General features: G+C 42.0%; 1 protein-coding gene across 1 annotated transcript; it reads right to left on the bottom strand.

Moving 5' to 3' along the window:
* Nucleotides 1-68: 68 nt before the first annotated feature.
* On the bottom strand, nt 69-16828 carry LOC119746451 (ATP-dependent RNA helicase DHX8-like). Its single transcript, XM_038223409.1, has 20 exons — nt 16422-16828; nt 14931-15255; nt 13697-13942; nt 12812-13025; nt 12153-12282; nt 11316-11503; nt 10093-10275; nt 9413-9560; nt 8366-8544; nt 7828-8022; nt 6856-7128; nt 6210-6333; nt 5517-5698; nt 4912-5052; nt 3865-4158; nt 3191-3319; nt 2401-2597; nt 1614-1704; nt 1063-1151; nt 69-914 (listed from the first exon to the last, which is right to left on the bottom strand). The coding sequence occupies exons 1-20, from the start codon at nt 16513-16515 to the stop codon at nt 692-694; spliced, it is 3645 nt and encodes a 1214-aa protein (XP_038079337.1). The 5' UTR covers nt 16516-16828; the 3' UTR covers nt 69-691.
* Nucleotides 16829-16840: the final 12 nt, after the last annotated feature.

The raw sequence follows: 16840 nt of genomic DNA, 5'->3' as shown, positions 1-16840 counted from the left end.
AGATATTTTTGTCAGATCACTTAAAACCAGGACATTTCATATTATAGGTCTTCTGAAATAGCAGTCAATATGGTACACAATTCAAAAACAATCTGCATTTTAATTTACAATTCAGAGAGAAAAGATTTAGAGAAAAGTAAGTTCTTGCTCAGAATTCAACTGAGCTCAATATCGTACAAAAAACAAAAATGTTCTTAGAACAAGGAAAATCAAAAATGACTGAGAAACTGACGTCTTTGCAATTGATTAACATTAATAAAATCAGTCGCATCTACATGATTAACATAAGAAAAATTTTACTAGTTTGTGTCTGACTTTTACTATTTTACAACTTGTATTAAAAAGGATGACGGTGCAACAATAAAGTCATAGGGGGCTAGGGGGCTTTTATTAAACTCCTGAAATGAAGGGGGCGGGAACCAGTCAGTCTTTGATGTGTGTATCACTGGTTCCCGTGTGGATTTTTCACCTCGCCAATCTTCTGCACTTCACTATCCTCCAAGTTTTACCAAACCACTTCTGCTCATAGAGTTAGCGCCCACACTTCAAATTCCTTTGAGGTAATCTTCCGTGGAGTATGGATAACCCTTCAAATCCCCGCACAATTCTTTTGTGTGGTTAATCTCGGAAGCAAGCAGGCAGATTCGGAAGCAAGCAGGCAGGGAGTGCAGGTGCAGGGTCTAACGCAGACCTAGTTTCGTCGCAGCCGCTGTCGGGAGATACGCCAAGAGTTAGGCTCCTCGTATTTGTTGTAGAGCGGCTCCAGACGCTGCTGCTTCTTGTGCTTGCTGAGCTTGGTCGGGTCCGAGACGCGGAAGAACGACGGAGCGAACTCCACCAGCCACTTGGGGTCGATGGTGGTGACCTCTCGCATGTACTCCTTGGTGGTCAAGACAAGCTCGTGGTAGACAACCCTGCGAGAAAGTGATGACCATACAGAGTATGTGAAAGTGGGAAGTTGTGGTCATTGTTTTCCAGGCTTCATTGTTACTCTGTGGAGCATCAGTCAACTTGAACTTATTTTTTTGATAAATCAAAAAATATTATGAGGATTTATCTTACCAGTCTGGTTGGCGGTTGAAGAGTGCACTGGAAGGATGGATGTAGACAATCTGACTGTCCACTAGTGTGCGGTAACCCTCTTGTGGATCCTATTTCAATTGAAAAAAAAAAATTGGGAAAAATTATGAAATTTAAAATGTTTCAAAATCAATTATTGGTCTATGACAGTCATCAAACTCTGCAACTGGAATGGGATACTTTTGAGACGTTGGTTTCAGCAAACATACCGGCCCTTTTTTCATTGCTTGCATCACATTGAGCATGCGCGCTTTGGCTTAAACATGACGTAAACAATTGAAAACGGACGGTATGTTTGCTGCCACCTTGGCTCAAACATGACGTAAACAATTGAAAATGGACCGGTATGTTTGCTGCCACCAACGTCTCACAAGTCTCCCATTGAAGGTATGCAATAATAGAAGCCTTAGGGTTCAATTTACCGTCCCTTTCCAACATTTCAGCAACTGTGTTGTTGAGTGTAAGACACATCAAGAACATTGTAAACTGTAAAAAGGCTTTCCTATATATGTAGTGATTTAAAAATGGCTTACCTTTTTGGCAGCACTGCGGAAGAAGCCACTGCAGATTGCCTTCTGTACCCTGGCAGTGTTCTTGCCGCACGTCACCACGTCCAACTTGTGCCTGGGAGGAAAAGTGAAGGGTCGGAATTCATGGTCATAATTGTGCACTGATTCAGACTAACTAGTGACAGATTCTGAGTGACTTGTGACTGGCTTGTGACTGACATGTGACTGACGTGACTGAATTGTGACTCACTTGTGTCTGACTTGTGTCTGACTTGTGACTGACATATGACTGAATTGTGTCTAACTTGTGTCTGACTTGTGACTGACTTGTGACTGACTTGTGACTGACATGTGACTGACATGTGACTGACGTGACTGAATTGTGACTCACTTGTGTCTGACTTGTGTCTGACTTGTGACTGACATATGACTGACATGTGACTGAATTGTGTCTGACTTGTGACTGACTTGTGATTGACATATGACTGACATATGACTGACATGTGACTGAATTGTGTCTGACTTGTGACCGACTTCTTACTAACTTGTGACTGACTTGTGACTGATACCGACTGAATTGTGACTGAATTGTGATGGATTTGTGATGGACTTCAGACTGATTTGCGAAGCTTATGATTGACATGTGATTGACTTGTGACTGATCTGTGTTGACTTGCAACCGACTTGTGATATCTTTTGATGACTTGCGACTTATTTGTGATGACTTGCGTTCAACTTAACACAGACTTAAGCCTGATCTGTGATGCCTTGTGATAGAATTGTGAGGACTACAACCCCATCACAAACCTACCGATCCATGATTCCTAGCAGCTGCTTCCTGACGTCCTGAGCTCTCCTCAGCGTCCGCGCCTGGACAAAGTTCTCAAAGCACCAGGGATTAGAGAACTTGTTGTTCTTCCAGGAGTTATAGACGGCCAATAAGGTCAGATGATCTCCCTCAGCTTGTTGGAACTTGGCCTTACGCTGGTCTGCGATCGCTTGCTTGTCCTTTTAGAAGAAAAAAATAATAAAAGTTTGTCGTAAAATCCTTGTGCACGTAAAATCCTTGTTTAGTGGACCATTGGGCAAGTCCAGCATTGCGGGAAAAGTTGCAATGTCCGTGACTGAGCCATTTAACCTCGATATCTTATCAATGATTCAGAGAAATGATCCAAAACTCCTAGTCTGTAATGTCCTTGATCATTAGGCCCAAATAAAATGTTGTGTTGCCCTCATCCGACCTACCCAAAAATCTGGAAATCTCCAATGGTATTTTGTTTTCTTTTTCACTAAAAGAACAATACATAATTCCTCCCGTTAGTTTTCATGTGAGGGCAACACAATAATTTTTGGGGGGGGGGGGGGCTTTTAATGGATATATAAGATTTGAATAATACATTTTCCGGTTTATTAGCTGAGCTCTTACAGTACAAAAATTGTCCGATTTGCAATGTCAGATTTGGCCATAATCCTCACCAAACTTTGATTTGTGTTCATTTCACACAGTTTTGGCTTTACTGAGAAATCCTTTGCTTAAATTTTGAGGTACTTTTCCTGTATTTTAGTGGGGTAGAAGGGTTCATGATAATTCATGTACGTACCTTAGGTCTGTAGAAGACATTTTGCACTGACAACATGGATACAATGGTCAGTATCTCTTCGCTACATCCCAGATGGACAGACATGATCAGGACCTTGGATAGCATGGGCTCCAACGGAAACTCTGCCATCTGTAATAAGAAAAAGCATTGCAAGAAGTCGGAATATGCAGAAAGAGTATGGAGTTCAGGCTATGGGACTGACATTTTGAAGTATGATATTTCTAAGTAACTGTACTTACAAATGCATTCTCGTTTGGCTTAGAATGTTACTTATTTATTATCATTATCATTCTTATTAATCATTTGTGGTAATGAAACCAAGGATTCCTCAAAAGCGCCCTAGGCACTGTAGCTCGCAAGCCTGAAGAAACCTGTAGAGAGAAGACAATGAGAAGAAATTACAGTTTTAGAGGTGGGAGGAAAACCCCAGAAGAGGATTCTGGGGAAAACCCAGGGAATCAGTTAGGGACTGAAAACCCAATCCACATATTGGCCCAGGCGGGATTCGAACCCGGGTCACAGCGGTGGAAGGCGAGGAAAGTACCGCTACGCCAACCTGACTCTGCTTAGAATCTGCATGAAATTGGGCCGAATTCATTTTTCAGACAAAGAGTTAAAAAATATGCAAAAACATAATTAGTCTGGTACCATTACACTATTACACCCACACATACCCTGCGTCCAAGTCTGGTTAACAGACCCTCGTCGTCCAATGCACTCAGTGAGTGCAGCTGCTCCATCGCGGTGATGAGCGTTTCCGTGGGCGGGGCGTCCATGAAGTCAAACGCCAGCAAGTCGTTGATCCCCATGGCTTTGAGAGACAGTAACGTGCTGGCCAGGTTGGTGCGCTGGATTTCGGGGACGGCCGTGGTAAGCATTTCGTCGCGGTAGGCGCGCTCGGTGTAGAGCCGGTAGCATTTGCCGGGGCCTGTGCGGCCGGCACGACCCGCACGCTGTTTAGCCTGGGCCTGTTAAAAACAAGTTAACACATATTGTACTACATTGTATAACATTGTGTTACATTGTATTACATTGTATAACATTGTATTACATTGTATTTTGAATCCATAAAACCATGCAGTATCCCTGAAATTTGGGGCATTGAAGGGAGAAATAGGTTAAACATTGAAAAGTCATAACATCCCAACATTGTATAACATTGTGTTACATTGTATTACATTTTATTACATTGTATAACATTGTGTTACATTGTATTACATTGTATTACATTGTATTACATTGTATATATTCTCTGTTGAATCCATAAAACCATGCAGTATCCCTGAAATTTGGGGCAGTAAAGGGAGAAATAAGTTAAACATTGAAAAGTCATCACATCCCAACATTGTGTTACATTGTATTACATTGTATTACATTGTATTTATTCTCTGTTGAATCCATAAAACCATGCAGTATCCCTGAAACTTGGCGCAGTAAAGGGAGAAATAGGTTAAACATTGAAAAGTCATCACATCCCAACAAATTGGCTCTAGCTTTTAGTAATCATCAGGCATGCAACTGGGAATTTAGAAAAAGAATCGAGGAAATTCCAAACTACGCAAGAATTTGTAGTGTTTTTCAATTTCTAATGGCATTCATGAGAAGTAAAAAAGAGGAAATCAGTGGATCCGAGGAAAAGTTGCATGCCTGAATCATGCAAAATTTATTAACTCTTTTCGGATTGTATAGGGTCTGGGACGGTTCGTGCTGTTTTGTTTTACCTGTGATATTGGCGTGACTACAAGTTGGTCCATGCCCGTCTTGGAATTGTAGACTTTCTGCTTGACGAAGCCAGGATCCACCACGTAATAGATGCCGTCGATGGTCAGTGAGGTCTCGGCAATGTTGGTGGCAATTACAACCTGGGTAGGGAAAGGAAGGTGATTTGATTAATGGTTGGGTTGGACTGGGTTTGGATGGGTTGCGTTCTGTTAGAGAAGGGTAATTTTGCAAGATTAGCAGGTTTAACAGCTGGCTAGCATGGGTGGAGTTGGGTTGCTTTGTGACAGAATAGGCTATTCTGGGTTGCAATGGGCTAAGATTGGTTAAGTTGGCATAGACAGGGACAGTCTGGACAGGGATGGCGAGTTTTAAATGGGCTACATCGGGTACAAGTTACCGGTTGGTTATGGGGTAAAATGGGTTATTCTGGGGTAAAATGGGCTATTCTAGGCTAGGTTGGGTCATGTTGGTTCAGCTGGGCAAGGCTGGGCTGGGTTGAATTTTTGATCGACAGGGCTAGTCAGGTTTGGACTGGGTTGCTGTCTAGGTACTAGGCTTGGCGAGGATTAGCTGAGCTAAGATGGTCACTAAAGCTAAGACGTACCTTTCTACTTCCCGGAGGAGCGGGGTCAAATATCCTGGTCTGCATCTCGCTCGGCAGAGCCGAGTAGACGGGCAGAATGATGAGCTCTGGGACCTCAGGACCTAGCGACTTCATCCTCTCAAAGAGAATCTCACAGGCTGTGTCGATCTCTTCTTGACCCGTTAGGAACAGCAGCACATCCCCTGGTAACCACAAGACAATAAGACCAAGAAGTTATTAGGTATTTTGCTTCTATATTCCTGAGTGCTTCTTGAGCAACTGGCAGCCAACTGACATCTTTATCTTCTGCATGTGAAAATGTCTAGTTTTGTGTTTATGATCTGATACACTGTACCCTCTGGAGACGTGTGTACAATAGGGAACAAAAGATTGTATACGTCTCCACAGGGCAATTTCTATAGATGAATATGTCTCCACAAGGTTATCACGAAATAGATATATAGGTTTTGCTCAAAAACTAGGAATTTCCAAGGTGTGTTGATCTGTCGCAAATGGAGGAGTTTTAGAAAAGGGATATGAAGTCCGAATTTCAGCCAAGGAAATTAATTCTGGTTAAAATAAGAGCATTTTGGAACTACACTTTCAAACTCGAAAACTTAAGTACACGAGAACAAAGAAATGTCTCCACAAGAATACAAATTCCAGTATGGGTGTATTTGTCTGTTTATCTGTCGGTCTGTCTGTTTTTCTCACCAGGTGGTTCAGTCAGATGTATCTGCATGACGGTGATGAGGGACGCGTCTAGATAGTCCGCCTCCGGCTCTTTGGTGTACAGGATCTCAACGGGGAAGGTACGGCCCGGGATGGTGAAGATGGGCTGGGAAAACAACGACACAAAGAAACTTGGAGTCGAGTCGATTTCAGAAATTTAGAAATTGGGAGACTACAAACTTTGACATGGGTAATAATAATTTGCGAGGCTAATCATCCTTACTGGCAGCTGGGATGCTGAATTGAGAAGGATGCTACTGCAACATGGTCAAGGCGCAGGCATGTAAAGGCGCCTTTGGCAGCCAGCCCCATATATGACCACGGAGCACAGCCCGAGATCCAAAGTGTTTGATTTTTCCGGAGGGAGGAAAACCGGAGGGCTCGGAGAAAAACCCTTGTGGCACAGGAGAGAACCAACGCACAACTCTACTCACATGTGGTCTGCGGCCAGGATTCAAACCGAGGTCATCTTGGTGAGAGGCGAGCACTTTACGCACAAGCCACCCATGTCATCCATACCATAAAGTGTTGGTATGATGTTATGGAGGCCGAGGTTCGATTCCAATCTCGATGGGAACCTAAAATTGATTTCTTCCAATTGAAAACTTTTTGAAAATTTGACACCTACCGCTTCAAAGAAGTACTGGGAGAACTTGACAGCGTCCAGCGTGGCCGAGGTGACAATCAGTTTCAGTTCACTGCGTTTCTTGACTGCCTTCTTGAGCAAACCAAACAGCACGTCCGTGTGGATGGTGCGCTCGTGGGCCTCGTCCAGCATGATGATGGCGTACTGGCTCAGGTCCGAGTCGATCAGGGACTCACGAAGCAGAAAGCCGTCCGTCATGTACTTGATCTTGGTCTCTGGGGAAGTGCAGTCTTCGAAACGCATGGCGTAGCCAACCTAGAAGGAAAAACAAGTAAACATAGTAAACATTGGTTTTTTTCCTTACCAAGTTGTGTTGGATAGAACAGAGTGTGGCCTAGTGGTTAGGGTTTGTGACTCATGATCAGAGGGTCAGGGGTTCGAATCCAGCAGCTTGTGTCCTTGGGCAAGACACTTTACCTCTACTTACTTATTTCTCAACCCAGGACTGTATGGTACAGGCATTACCTGTGGAGTAACCTATGATGGACTGACATCCTTTCTAAGGGAACTAAAACTATTCTGCCTTTCACGCAGAGATGAAACTGGCCTTTGGGGAAAAAAATCGGAAAATAGGCCAAACAAAAATCCGTGTCCGAAATCTGGGTCGCGCGCATTAACACATGTATGCATGTAGGCAATAGATTTCGTGCCAAATTTCCGGACACCGTCTTCCGTTTTATACAATCTGTGCGCTGACGACTGGTTGAACAAAATACAGATGTCGCAGTGTCGTTTCCATCAAATTCCTTGAAATTTAATTCAAAAAAATCAAACTTTGTGGGGCAAAGATCTTCAGCAAAATCGGACATTTTGGAAATATATTTGAAAAAGTCAAAATTCTGATTAAAATCGGAAAAGTTTCATCTCCGTTCATGCCAAGGTAATCAGGGATTAACTCCAGCAGGATAACGATGCGTCATATTGACTTCCAACGGACTTGACTTATCCACTCACCTCTTGTCCAAGCCTGCAACCAAACTCCTCCGACACTCTCTTAGCCACGGACATGGCAGCCACACGGCGGGGCTGAGTACAGCCAATCTTCCCTCGGACCGTGCAGCCGGCTTCGGCGAGGTACTGAGTGATCTGGGTGGTCTTACCGCTACCCGTCTCGCCGATGACGACAAGAATCTGGTTGTCTAACACGGCCTAGGGATGAACCCAAATAAATCGATGAAAGACTACGGTTAAATCATTCTTGAACTCCGTGAACAAGTACACCCCTACCAATGCTTTATTCGAGTCCATCGCTAGTCTTCAAAGCTCATCAGAAGTCAATCATAAGAAATCCAGTCTCAAGGCTTGCACGAGTCGCGCTGAGGTAGTACACACGCACTTTGGGCTCCTTCGACCGATAGAAATACCTCGTCTTTAAGAACATGTGCGGCATGCGTGTGAGCGTAACACCACCGCAGTAAACAGCTTCTAATTCTGGTCGCCGGATTCCACTACCAACATCAAGACAGGCTTAAAGTTTTAACAAAAATCTTACCTGCACAAGTTGTTCCTTCAGTTTGAATATGGGCAGACTCTCGCGTTGCTCCATAATCGTCATCTTGGTGCGTTTACCGTAGGACGCTTTGTTGCCGCCAAACGCGCTCTTCTTCCATTCCGGCATGTCCTGGTTGGTGAAACCCATGTTGCGAACGTTGGCGACGAGAGCGCGCTCACCTTTGCGAAAAGATTACCTCGCGGTTAGTGCAGGTTTTTTAACAAGGAAATTCATTTTCTAATGAATTTTTATTCATGTCTGTTTTGTTGGATTCTTACTTACATGGGATTAGCTTCTATTGGTTTCCTACTTATTTTCAGGGCATGGGGCTATTTTTCTATTGGATTCCTATTATTGGATTCCTACTTATGTTCTGGCATGGTTACTAATTTGCATTGGATTTCTACTTGTTTCCCGGCATGGGAATAATTCTTATTCTATTCCTACTCATGTTCGGGCCTAGATTAGTTCCATATGATTCCCACTGACTCCATTGGCAATGTGTCGACCAAAATTGGATTCATACTCACTGTCTGGCATAGGATAAATATGATCAGATTAACCCTAGCCTTCCCAAATCCTCTAAAATCCTCTTTGCAAAATGGAGGATTTTTCAGGATTGAGGCTATATGGCAAAAGTGTGTTTCATATTTCGGAGGATGCACTATGTGAAGGTCTTGGGCCGGACCTTGTCTTGTTTATGCTCAGCCATGCATAAATTCAGGCCTTTATTATATCTAAAATCCTCCGCACTGCTCCAGGATGTCACTGGCTCTGCCTCAACATATTGACAGCGATTGCTGGATGATTTTGCAGGATTGAGGCAGTGGTCACCCCTCCAAGGACCACATTCAAGAAATAACGGAGGATTTTGCAGGATTGAGGCTGTATGCTATTTTTACATGGAGGTAGTTGGAGGGTTTTGCAGGATTGAGGTTGCATCCTAGCAAAAATGGATAGGGATGTAACTCCCTATCCATTTTAATTTTGATGGATTTCTACATACTTTCTGGCCATGGATTAATTTTACATTTGATTCCTACTTACTGTCGGGCAGAGGATCGATCCAGTTCTTGTTCATCCCCGTTGGGATGTTCTCGCTTTCGGCGCGTTCTGTCGCTTGTTTCATCTCTCGACGTTCCTTGGCGAGGGCGCTCTGCATCATGGCTGCCTTGGATAACGTTCCGTCAGGGTTCTGATCAACACAAATTTGAGAATTTATATTATTGTGCAGCTTCAACAACCAACCCCAAAATGGTAATTAGTGAGGCGTTCTGACAAAAATCAGACGGGATTGGGTACAGGCCATTGTGGAGAAAAATGAAAAAAAAAACTAAATGGTGGTGATAATTTTTTTACTTTCACATTTATGGATATTTGTCAACAATTGTGGAGTAAAACTGTTTTTAAGGAAACGCAATTGGCATCTTTCAGTTTCACGACTACAAACGCGAAAGGTTAAAGGCTTTTTTTCTCAATATTGTACTTTTTGACTTGTCGATAAATGCGAACTCTAAACAGAATTAACTTGTCAACGGAATGTCCAATTGAATTGCAACAAAGAGTATTGTAAGGAGAATTTTATTCTCTTTCTTAAATACTCTCAATGCTCCATTTTAACCTCTGCCAAGTTCTGTCTCAATTTTGCAAGAACGCCTCACATTTTAGAAATGGACTAAAAAAAATTTGAAACAAATTTTTAAAAAATTTATAAAAAATGTACATACCTTAACAATTCTGACTGGGCTGAGCTCCACACTCTGTCTGCCATGGCCTTGGAGGAAGGGCGGGTCCTCCTCCCTCAATTCTATCTCAATTTCCTCGTCCGAGTCATCTTCTTTGGCTAAGATGCCCGTGGTCTCGTCAAAATCTGGGAGCTCCGTCACGTCGATACAACTGGCTGCCATCATCTGAACGAAGAACAAAACACGGTCAAATCAGTATTTTAGTTTGAACACTTGTGATGAATCGAATGTTATCACAAGTCAATCTTAAGGCAATCTTAAGTCAGTCACAGTCAGTCACAAGTCAGTCACAAGTCAGTCACAAGTCCATCACAAGTCACTTACAAGTTGTCACAAGTCAATCACTAGTCAATCACAAGTCAGTCACAAGTCAGTCACAAGTCAATCACAAGTCACTTACAAGTTGTCACAAGTCAATCACTAGTCAATCACAAGTCAGTCACAAGTCAGTCACAAGTCAATCACAAGTCAGTCACAAGTCAGTCACAAGTCAGTCACAAGTCAGTCACAAGTCAGTCACAAGTCAGTCACAAGTCAGTCACAAGTCAGTCACAAGTTAGTTACAAGTCATCACAAGTCAATCACAATGAGCTAATGGGGTTAGTTGGTCGATTAAGGGTCGATGCGATGAATTGTTATCTTAAAACGCATTTTGTGTAACTTTTTATTCCTTTTACATGTATGAAAGCTATTTGACATCTTTTTTTTGGTAAAATTTTATTGAAAGTGCACTTCCTTAAACACTTACATTTAATCTGAGATATGATGTCATTTCAGGAAGACACTGTTCAGTTTAGGGGTTTCCTGTTCAAATTGTGAACCCAGAATTTGGTCATTGAAAACATTTGTGAGAAAGGGTTGCTCATTGGCTTGCTACCATGTACTCAGAAATTACTAAAGAAAAGAACATTTATGACTGCAAAATATCCGAAATTATGGCAACTTTCAGTGCATTGAGGTTTCTGCCCGAAATGACATCACATTTTTGCTCATGAATATGGAAATTGGCATTAGCATTAAAACCAAAAGGCACCAAAATACCATTGAAAATTGCAAAACAAAAATTGAAAATAAAGTTAAATGGGACACAAAGGTGCATTTACAAGGATACCACTACAAAATTAACATTGCATGGACCCATTAAAAGCAGTTTTAAAAAGAACTTTTCCTATTCCATTTTTTTCCGGTGGAAGCAATGATCTAACCTGCTTCAATTCCCATTTTTCCGGGGAGGTGACCCGCTGGACCCTCTTGCGGATGCTGACGTCGTCGGTTTCAGCCACCGTGACCAGGGGCAGGTTGGACGGACGGTCAGGATTGCGCATGGCATCGTCGGCCTCGGGGTTCGATGAGCCGGCGAAATCTTTGGACATCAGTGGATTCAGATCTCTGCCTGTTCAGTCAGAAAAAAAATTCAACATTTTTAAAGAGTGTTTTTTTTAATCAAATTCATATTCAAGTCTGCTGCTCTAGAAACTTCAGAGGGGAAACTTTCGCAATGAAAACACAACCCAATTCTCAAAACAAAATTACACTTATACAAGAAATGGACAATTATTTAAGAGTGACTTTAAGAAAATTGTCAAGAGTGGGACTTGAACCTCCAACCTCAAAAGACAGTACTCTACCAACTGCGTTTCCAAGTTCTATGAGGGTGGTCTCCCATTTTGTCACAAGATTTTAGAGTGAAAAAAAAAAATTGGCACAAGGGGGAAGTGAACCCAAAACAACCTGAATATTCTACTAAACCTGAGCAAAAGTAATAACAGAAAATTGACAAATGGTGGATGTGAACCCCAGACCTTCTGAAACCTCTGCTGAACCTCAACAAATGTGATCACAGAAAATTGACAAACGGGGGATGTGAACCCCAGACTCCTAAAACTTCTACTGAACCTCAACAAATATGATTACAAAAAATTGACAAACGGGGGATGTGAACCCCAGACCTCCTAAAACGTCTGCTGAACCTCCACAAATGTGATTACAGAAAATTGGCAAGCGGGGGATGTGAACCCCAGACCTAAAGAACATCTACACACCTGTGTCCTGGTCAACATCTTTCATGGACAGTCGGATCTTGGTCCCGGCTAGCGACAATACTTTGGCTTTCACCTTTATTCCCCGAGCGACAACGTCGTTGACATCCGCTACTCTGCCTTCTCTCCGTAGCTAGTAAAATAGAAATATAAAACATAAACTCCAAAAATATAAAAAAACGATACACAAACTCACAAAATAAAGAATTTTACTAGAATGTATTTTCTATGAACTCATTCCAAAAAAAGTCAAACGTTTGGGTTTGCAGTATTGGATGGGATTCAGGATTTGACAATGTGTGGACAATAGAGGGCGGTGTGTAATTAAAACATGTAGAGCATGTGAAGGACAATTAACTGGTTCGTGAAGTCATTTATATGATACATGTTATACCAGTGTGCATAATGCAAGATGGCGTCCATTGGTCCTTCAATATTGGTACCCTTTCTCATTTAGACAGTTGAGGGGGTGCTTGAACACTGAATCAATATAACCATGCTGAAATTACACTTCATTTGCCCTGATGTCCAAATTTCCTTCAAGTAGAGCCGATGGGTCATACGTTTACTGCAATGTGTTCAATTTTGGCACGTTTGGATGACTCTGGAAACTCTTAACAAAATTTCTGACAACTTAAGGGGTCGACAGTTGTCGCAATTACCTCCGAGATATGGACAAGCCCTTCGCATCTGCGTTTCAGGCCCTCTAGCTGCACGAAGCAACCGTACTGCATGACGCTAGTGACTTTGCCTTCGTAGATACAGCCCACCTCGGGGTCCATGGGTGGGGGGCGGTTGACGAAGCGATCTGCGTGGCTGCTGCTGTCCTTATGCTTGTCCCAATCACGGTCGCGATCCCTACTTCTTTCCCTTCTCCTGAAGCAACAAGAAAAAAAGCAGATAGTTCAATTTTTGAGTAATGAATATAATTTTTCCGACCAAGGTTGACCATAAGCACAACACAAAAGCAAAATTCAGCAACTGGATTCCAATATTTTCTGAAAATCAGGTCCTCAGAAGTGAATCAAAGGCAACTTCAGCAACTGGTTTCCGATATTTTCTGAAAATCAGGTCCTCAGAAATGAACCATTCCACATTTTACTGTAAATTTTAACTCTAACATTCCGAAATCCTCCAAAGTCCTCCAGGTGGTTTGGGAGGATTGTGGAGGATTGATAGCACATGGATGTTCAGTGTCGGTTGATTTTGGAGGATTGAGGCCGAATGCTGTTTGAAGAAGAGGAGGATTTTGGAGGATTGAGGCAGAATGCATTTTGAGAGGCAGGGCTGTGGGAGGATTTTGAAGGATTGAGGCAGTGGGTATCCTTCATTTGAACATCAGTGCACAATTTTGGAGGATTTTGGAGGATTGAGGATGGTTCCTAGCAAAAAGCCTAGGGGGTTAGGGTTAAGTTGAACTTGTACTAGCAACAATATTTCAAAGTGGGCTAAACCATTCATATTTCGGTCGATATGGTTTGCAGAAACTTGGTTGGAAAAAAATCTATTCTGCAAGACATCCCACAAAGCTTTGCAGCATTTCCCACCTTCCGTGTTTGCGGTCTCTTCCGCTGTCTCGCTCCCTACTGCTGCTTCGGCTCCGTCTCCGCCGATCTCTGTCCCGACTCCGTGATCTGGATCGTGACCTAGACCGCGACCGTCTCTTGTGTCTGTGCCTGCTACGGTCCCTGTCACGGCTACGACTCCTACTACGGCTCTGGCTGCGGCTGCGTCTGTGATGCTTGCTCTTCTTTTTCTTGTGCGTTTTCACTTCTTCAGTCTTCTCTGTTTTACTTTAACGGACAAAAAAAAAAGAGATTACAAACAACTTCCCCAGAAATTCACATGTCAGGTTTTTCTCGGTTTGAGAATGAAATGGAGTGACACTTAAGTCTATCTCTAAATATTTACCAATATTCAAATCTACCCATGTCAAAACAAAACATACAAAGAGTCCACTGATTTAACCCAAGGAACTCTTACAGCAAAACGAAAATCTCTCTTTGATCCTACAAATTCCATCAAAGGGTTTGGACGGTTATGTTGGATTGACCCAAACCTCACTAGCTCCATCAAAATCCATCTCCCAATTTTGGTGGATTTTGGAGGACTTGGTCCTGCAGGCCTGGTGTGACTATAATATTGATGGAGTATGATGGACTTGGGAGTGGAGGCCTACAGCAAAGCATGCATTGGAAGCAGCGTGATTGATGGATATTGGCAGACGGGAAAGATTTCCATATACGAAGTTAACTCAACAGCCTGTGTACAAACCCTATGAGATTGGACTGAAAAATTTTAAGTGTTTTCTAAGAAAATGCTTGTATTTTCTCACTGCTCAAATTGACTTTGATGACATGAAATTGCTATCTGGGGGCTTGTTAGTCAATACAGAGGAAAATTAGTGAACTTCTTATATGGAAATCTTTCCGTTACTTGGAACTTTTTTAGTTCAAGTACAAAGATTGTGTTATCGGGTTCCTGCCTAGTGTTTTTTTTTAGGATTCAGGAGTGATCCTAGCAAAACTGGGCATTAGTTACTTCCAGGACCCCTCTATTTTTCCCTGTTGCTATTTTTTTCCGGAAGTCGACCATTGCGTGCATGCGTCAGTTATCAACCAAATGGTTCTCAGACTTGACTTCCCTTTAGAATTTTTTTTTCGGTGCCATGCATCAGCAAGAAAAATACATCTGGCCTCAATCAGCTGTTTATTAGGCGAGTTCAAAACAGATAAGGGCCCAAAAGGTAACTGATGCCCAAAACTGCCAGTTAAGACTCACATGGGCATGCTGGTCTTAGGCATGAGCGCCTCCAGTTCATCCATGGCATCCAAGGCAACTCTCTCGTCCGACTCAAATTCCCCTTTCTTGTCCGGTAGGCACAGCCCCGGGTATTTTTCCCTCCTCTTCTCAATTTTTGTGATTTTGGGTTTCTTCTCCTTCCCGCTGTTGCTCTTCTTGGCAGGTTTGGGCGGCCGCATGTGCTGGATCAGACGCAGTAAGTTGGAGACAAACGACGCTGGTAGATCGGCGCCGTTTTTCTGGAGCGCTGACTGGAAGTCATCCAAGTCTGAGTTCTTGTCCGCAAGGTCAATTATAAACTCAGCTGGAAAATTTAAATAAAAAAAAAACAAAACTGAGAATTCAAGTAATTTGTTGGTTGGTAAGCTATACAGGCTCAAATATCACTTCTTTGAAAATATACAAACCTCATTACGTATATTGGCCCATTCTATGGCCACTCAATGGAGTAAACTAAATAGAATGGGGGATATAGGCAAAAAGAAGTGTCACTGTCACTAGTGCCAGTAACTTGAGTAAGAGAGTAATATAATTCATTTGCTTTAAATGATCATGATTATCCTGGAGTCACTATAATTGACGCAGGTAACGCTTGCAACGCACGCGCATTGTCCAATGCAAATTGAATGCGAGTGCGTCAAAATAGGTCCTCGTCGTTATGATATAAAGTTACAGTGTAACGCTAATTAAGAAAATGAAAATTAAACGGCCTAATATTTATAGCACAATTTTAAAGTTGAACAAGTTGTGGTTTATTTGAAAAATAAACACAGAAAAGATGAATTATTTTTAGGCAGTGTATATTTTGCCGGAGATGGCAAACCTTTAGTAAACGTTAGTTTGCCGGATATGCACTGAACATGCGCAGTTACTGTTTTTTTGTACTTAAACATTTTCCGGTGACAAGTTTTAGTCTGGCTCCATGCCAATATTATCGTTGTTACCTCGTATTCACAAGATGGGATTCAGACCATTTTATTATTTCGGACTTTATTTCCCTTTTAAAAAAAATCCTCCAGAGCCACAAATCTGAAAAAGAAAATGTAATACTCTGCAAAAAATGTTTGAGACATGTTAAAATAATAAAAGAAGAATATTCTTATTTATTTGGGGATGAGAAAAAAAACTTAAAGGTGTGGTGCGGTCGGAATCGAACACGAGTCATCCCGCTTACTAGAGCCTTTGCTTAACCATTACATTACACCAAACGTGCTACACAATTTTTGGTGGGAATTTAATACATCTTATAATTCAGCCCTATTTTAAAGAGTACAGCGCCCTCTGTTGATATGGATTGCCGCCAGCAAACCTTTAGTAATCGTTAGTTTGCCGTCATTACCTCCGGCAAAATATCCACTATCTTATTTTTATTGAAATAGGCCTATTCTTAGTAAAAAATAAATAGAGCCATTTTCCCTTTTCTTGGGAAACAAATTCATTTTGATGTAAAATACATACTTACAGACTTACCTAAATCTTTGTCATTCATCCCGAGATGGTTGTCCAGTTCCGTGCACACTTTTGAAACCAGGGACAAATACTCGAGTTTATCCAATTCTTCCATCGTCAATGATCGTGCTTGCTTTGCGCTTGCAAAGGTACTTCGCAACTTCCAGTTTATTGTTTTTTGTTGAGAAAAAAAATCCTTTGCAGACCAAATCACAAATAAATATGTTCAATTTCAAACCTTTTCTCTCATTGGCCACTCCTGTTACATACTTCACCACCACAAAGTACTTCTAGCTTCCATAATTCAATGTCATTATTCCCTAAATTTGTCTTGAAAAGGTACAAAATTACAACTAAACCGGGAGGTTTTGAAACGTTTCCGATCTTTTTTTGCAGCGCTGCAATTGTTTTATTGGGAGGGCGCCCTCTTTAGTCTGAGG

The sequence above is a fragment of the Patiria miniata genome, unplaced genomic scaffold (assembly GCF_015706575.1).
Source record: "Patiria miniata isolate m_02_andy unplaced genomic scaffold, ASM1570657v1 HiC_scaffold_7, whole genome shotgun sequence".
Taxonomy (NCBI): domain Eukaryota; kingdom Metazoa; phylum Echinodermata; class Asteroidea; order Valvatida; family Asterinidae; genus Patiria; species Patiria miniata.
This window is presented reverse-complemented; position numbering and strand designations above follow the sequence as displayed.

Bases quoted from the DNA above. Each gene is read 5' to 3' on its own strand.
- LOC119746451 (XM_038223409.1), bottom strand. From the start codon at position 16,515: ATGGAAGAATTGGATAAACTCGAGTATTTGTCCCTGGTTTCAAAAGTG. The intron at 10,276-11,315 runs GTTAGATCATTG...TTCTTCGTTCAG, and splicing joins AAAAATGGGAATTGAAGCAG to ATGATGGCAGCCAGTTGTAT. The intron at 5,053-5,516 runs GTACGTCTTAGC...TTCCCTACCCAG, and splicing joins CTCCTCCGGGAAGTAGAAAG to GTTGTAATTGCCACCAACAT.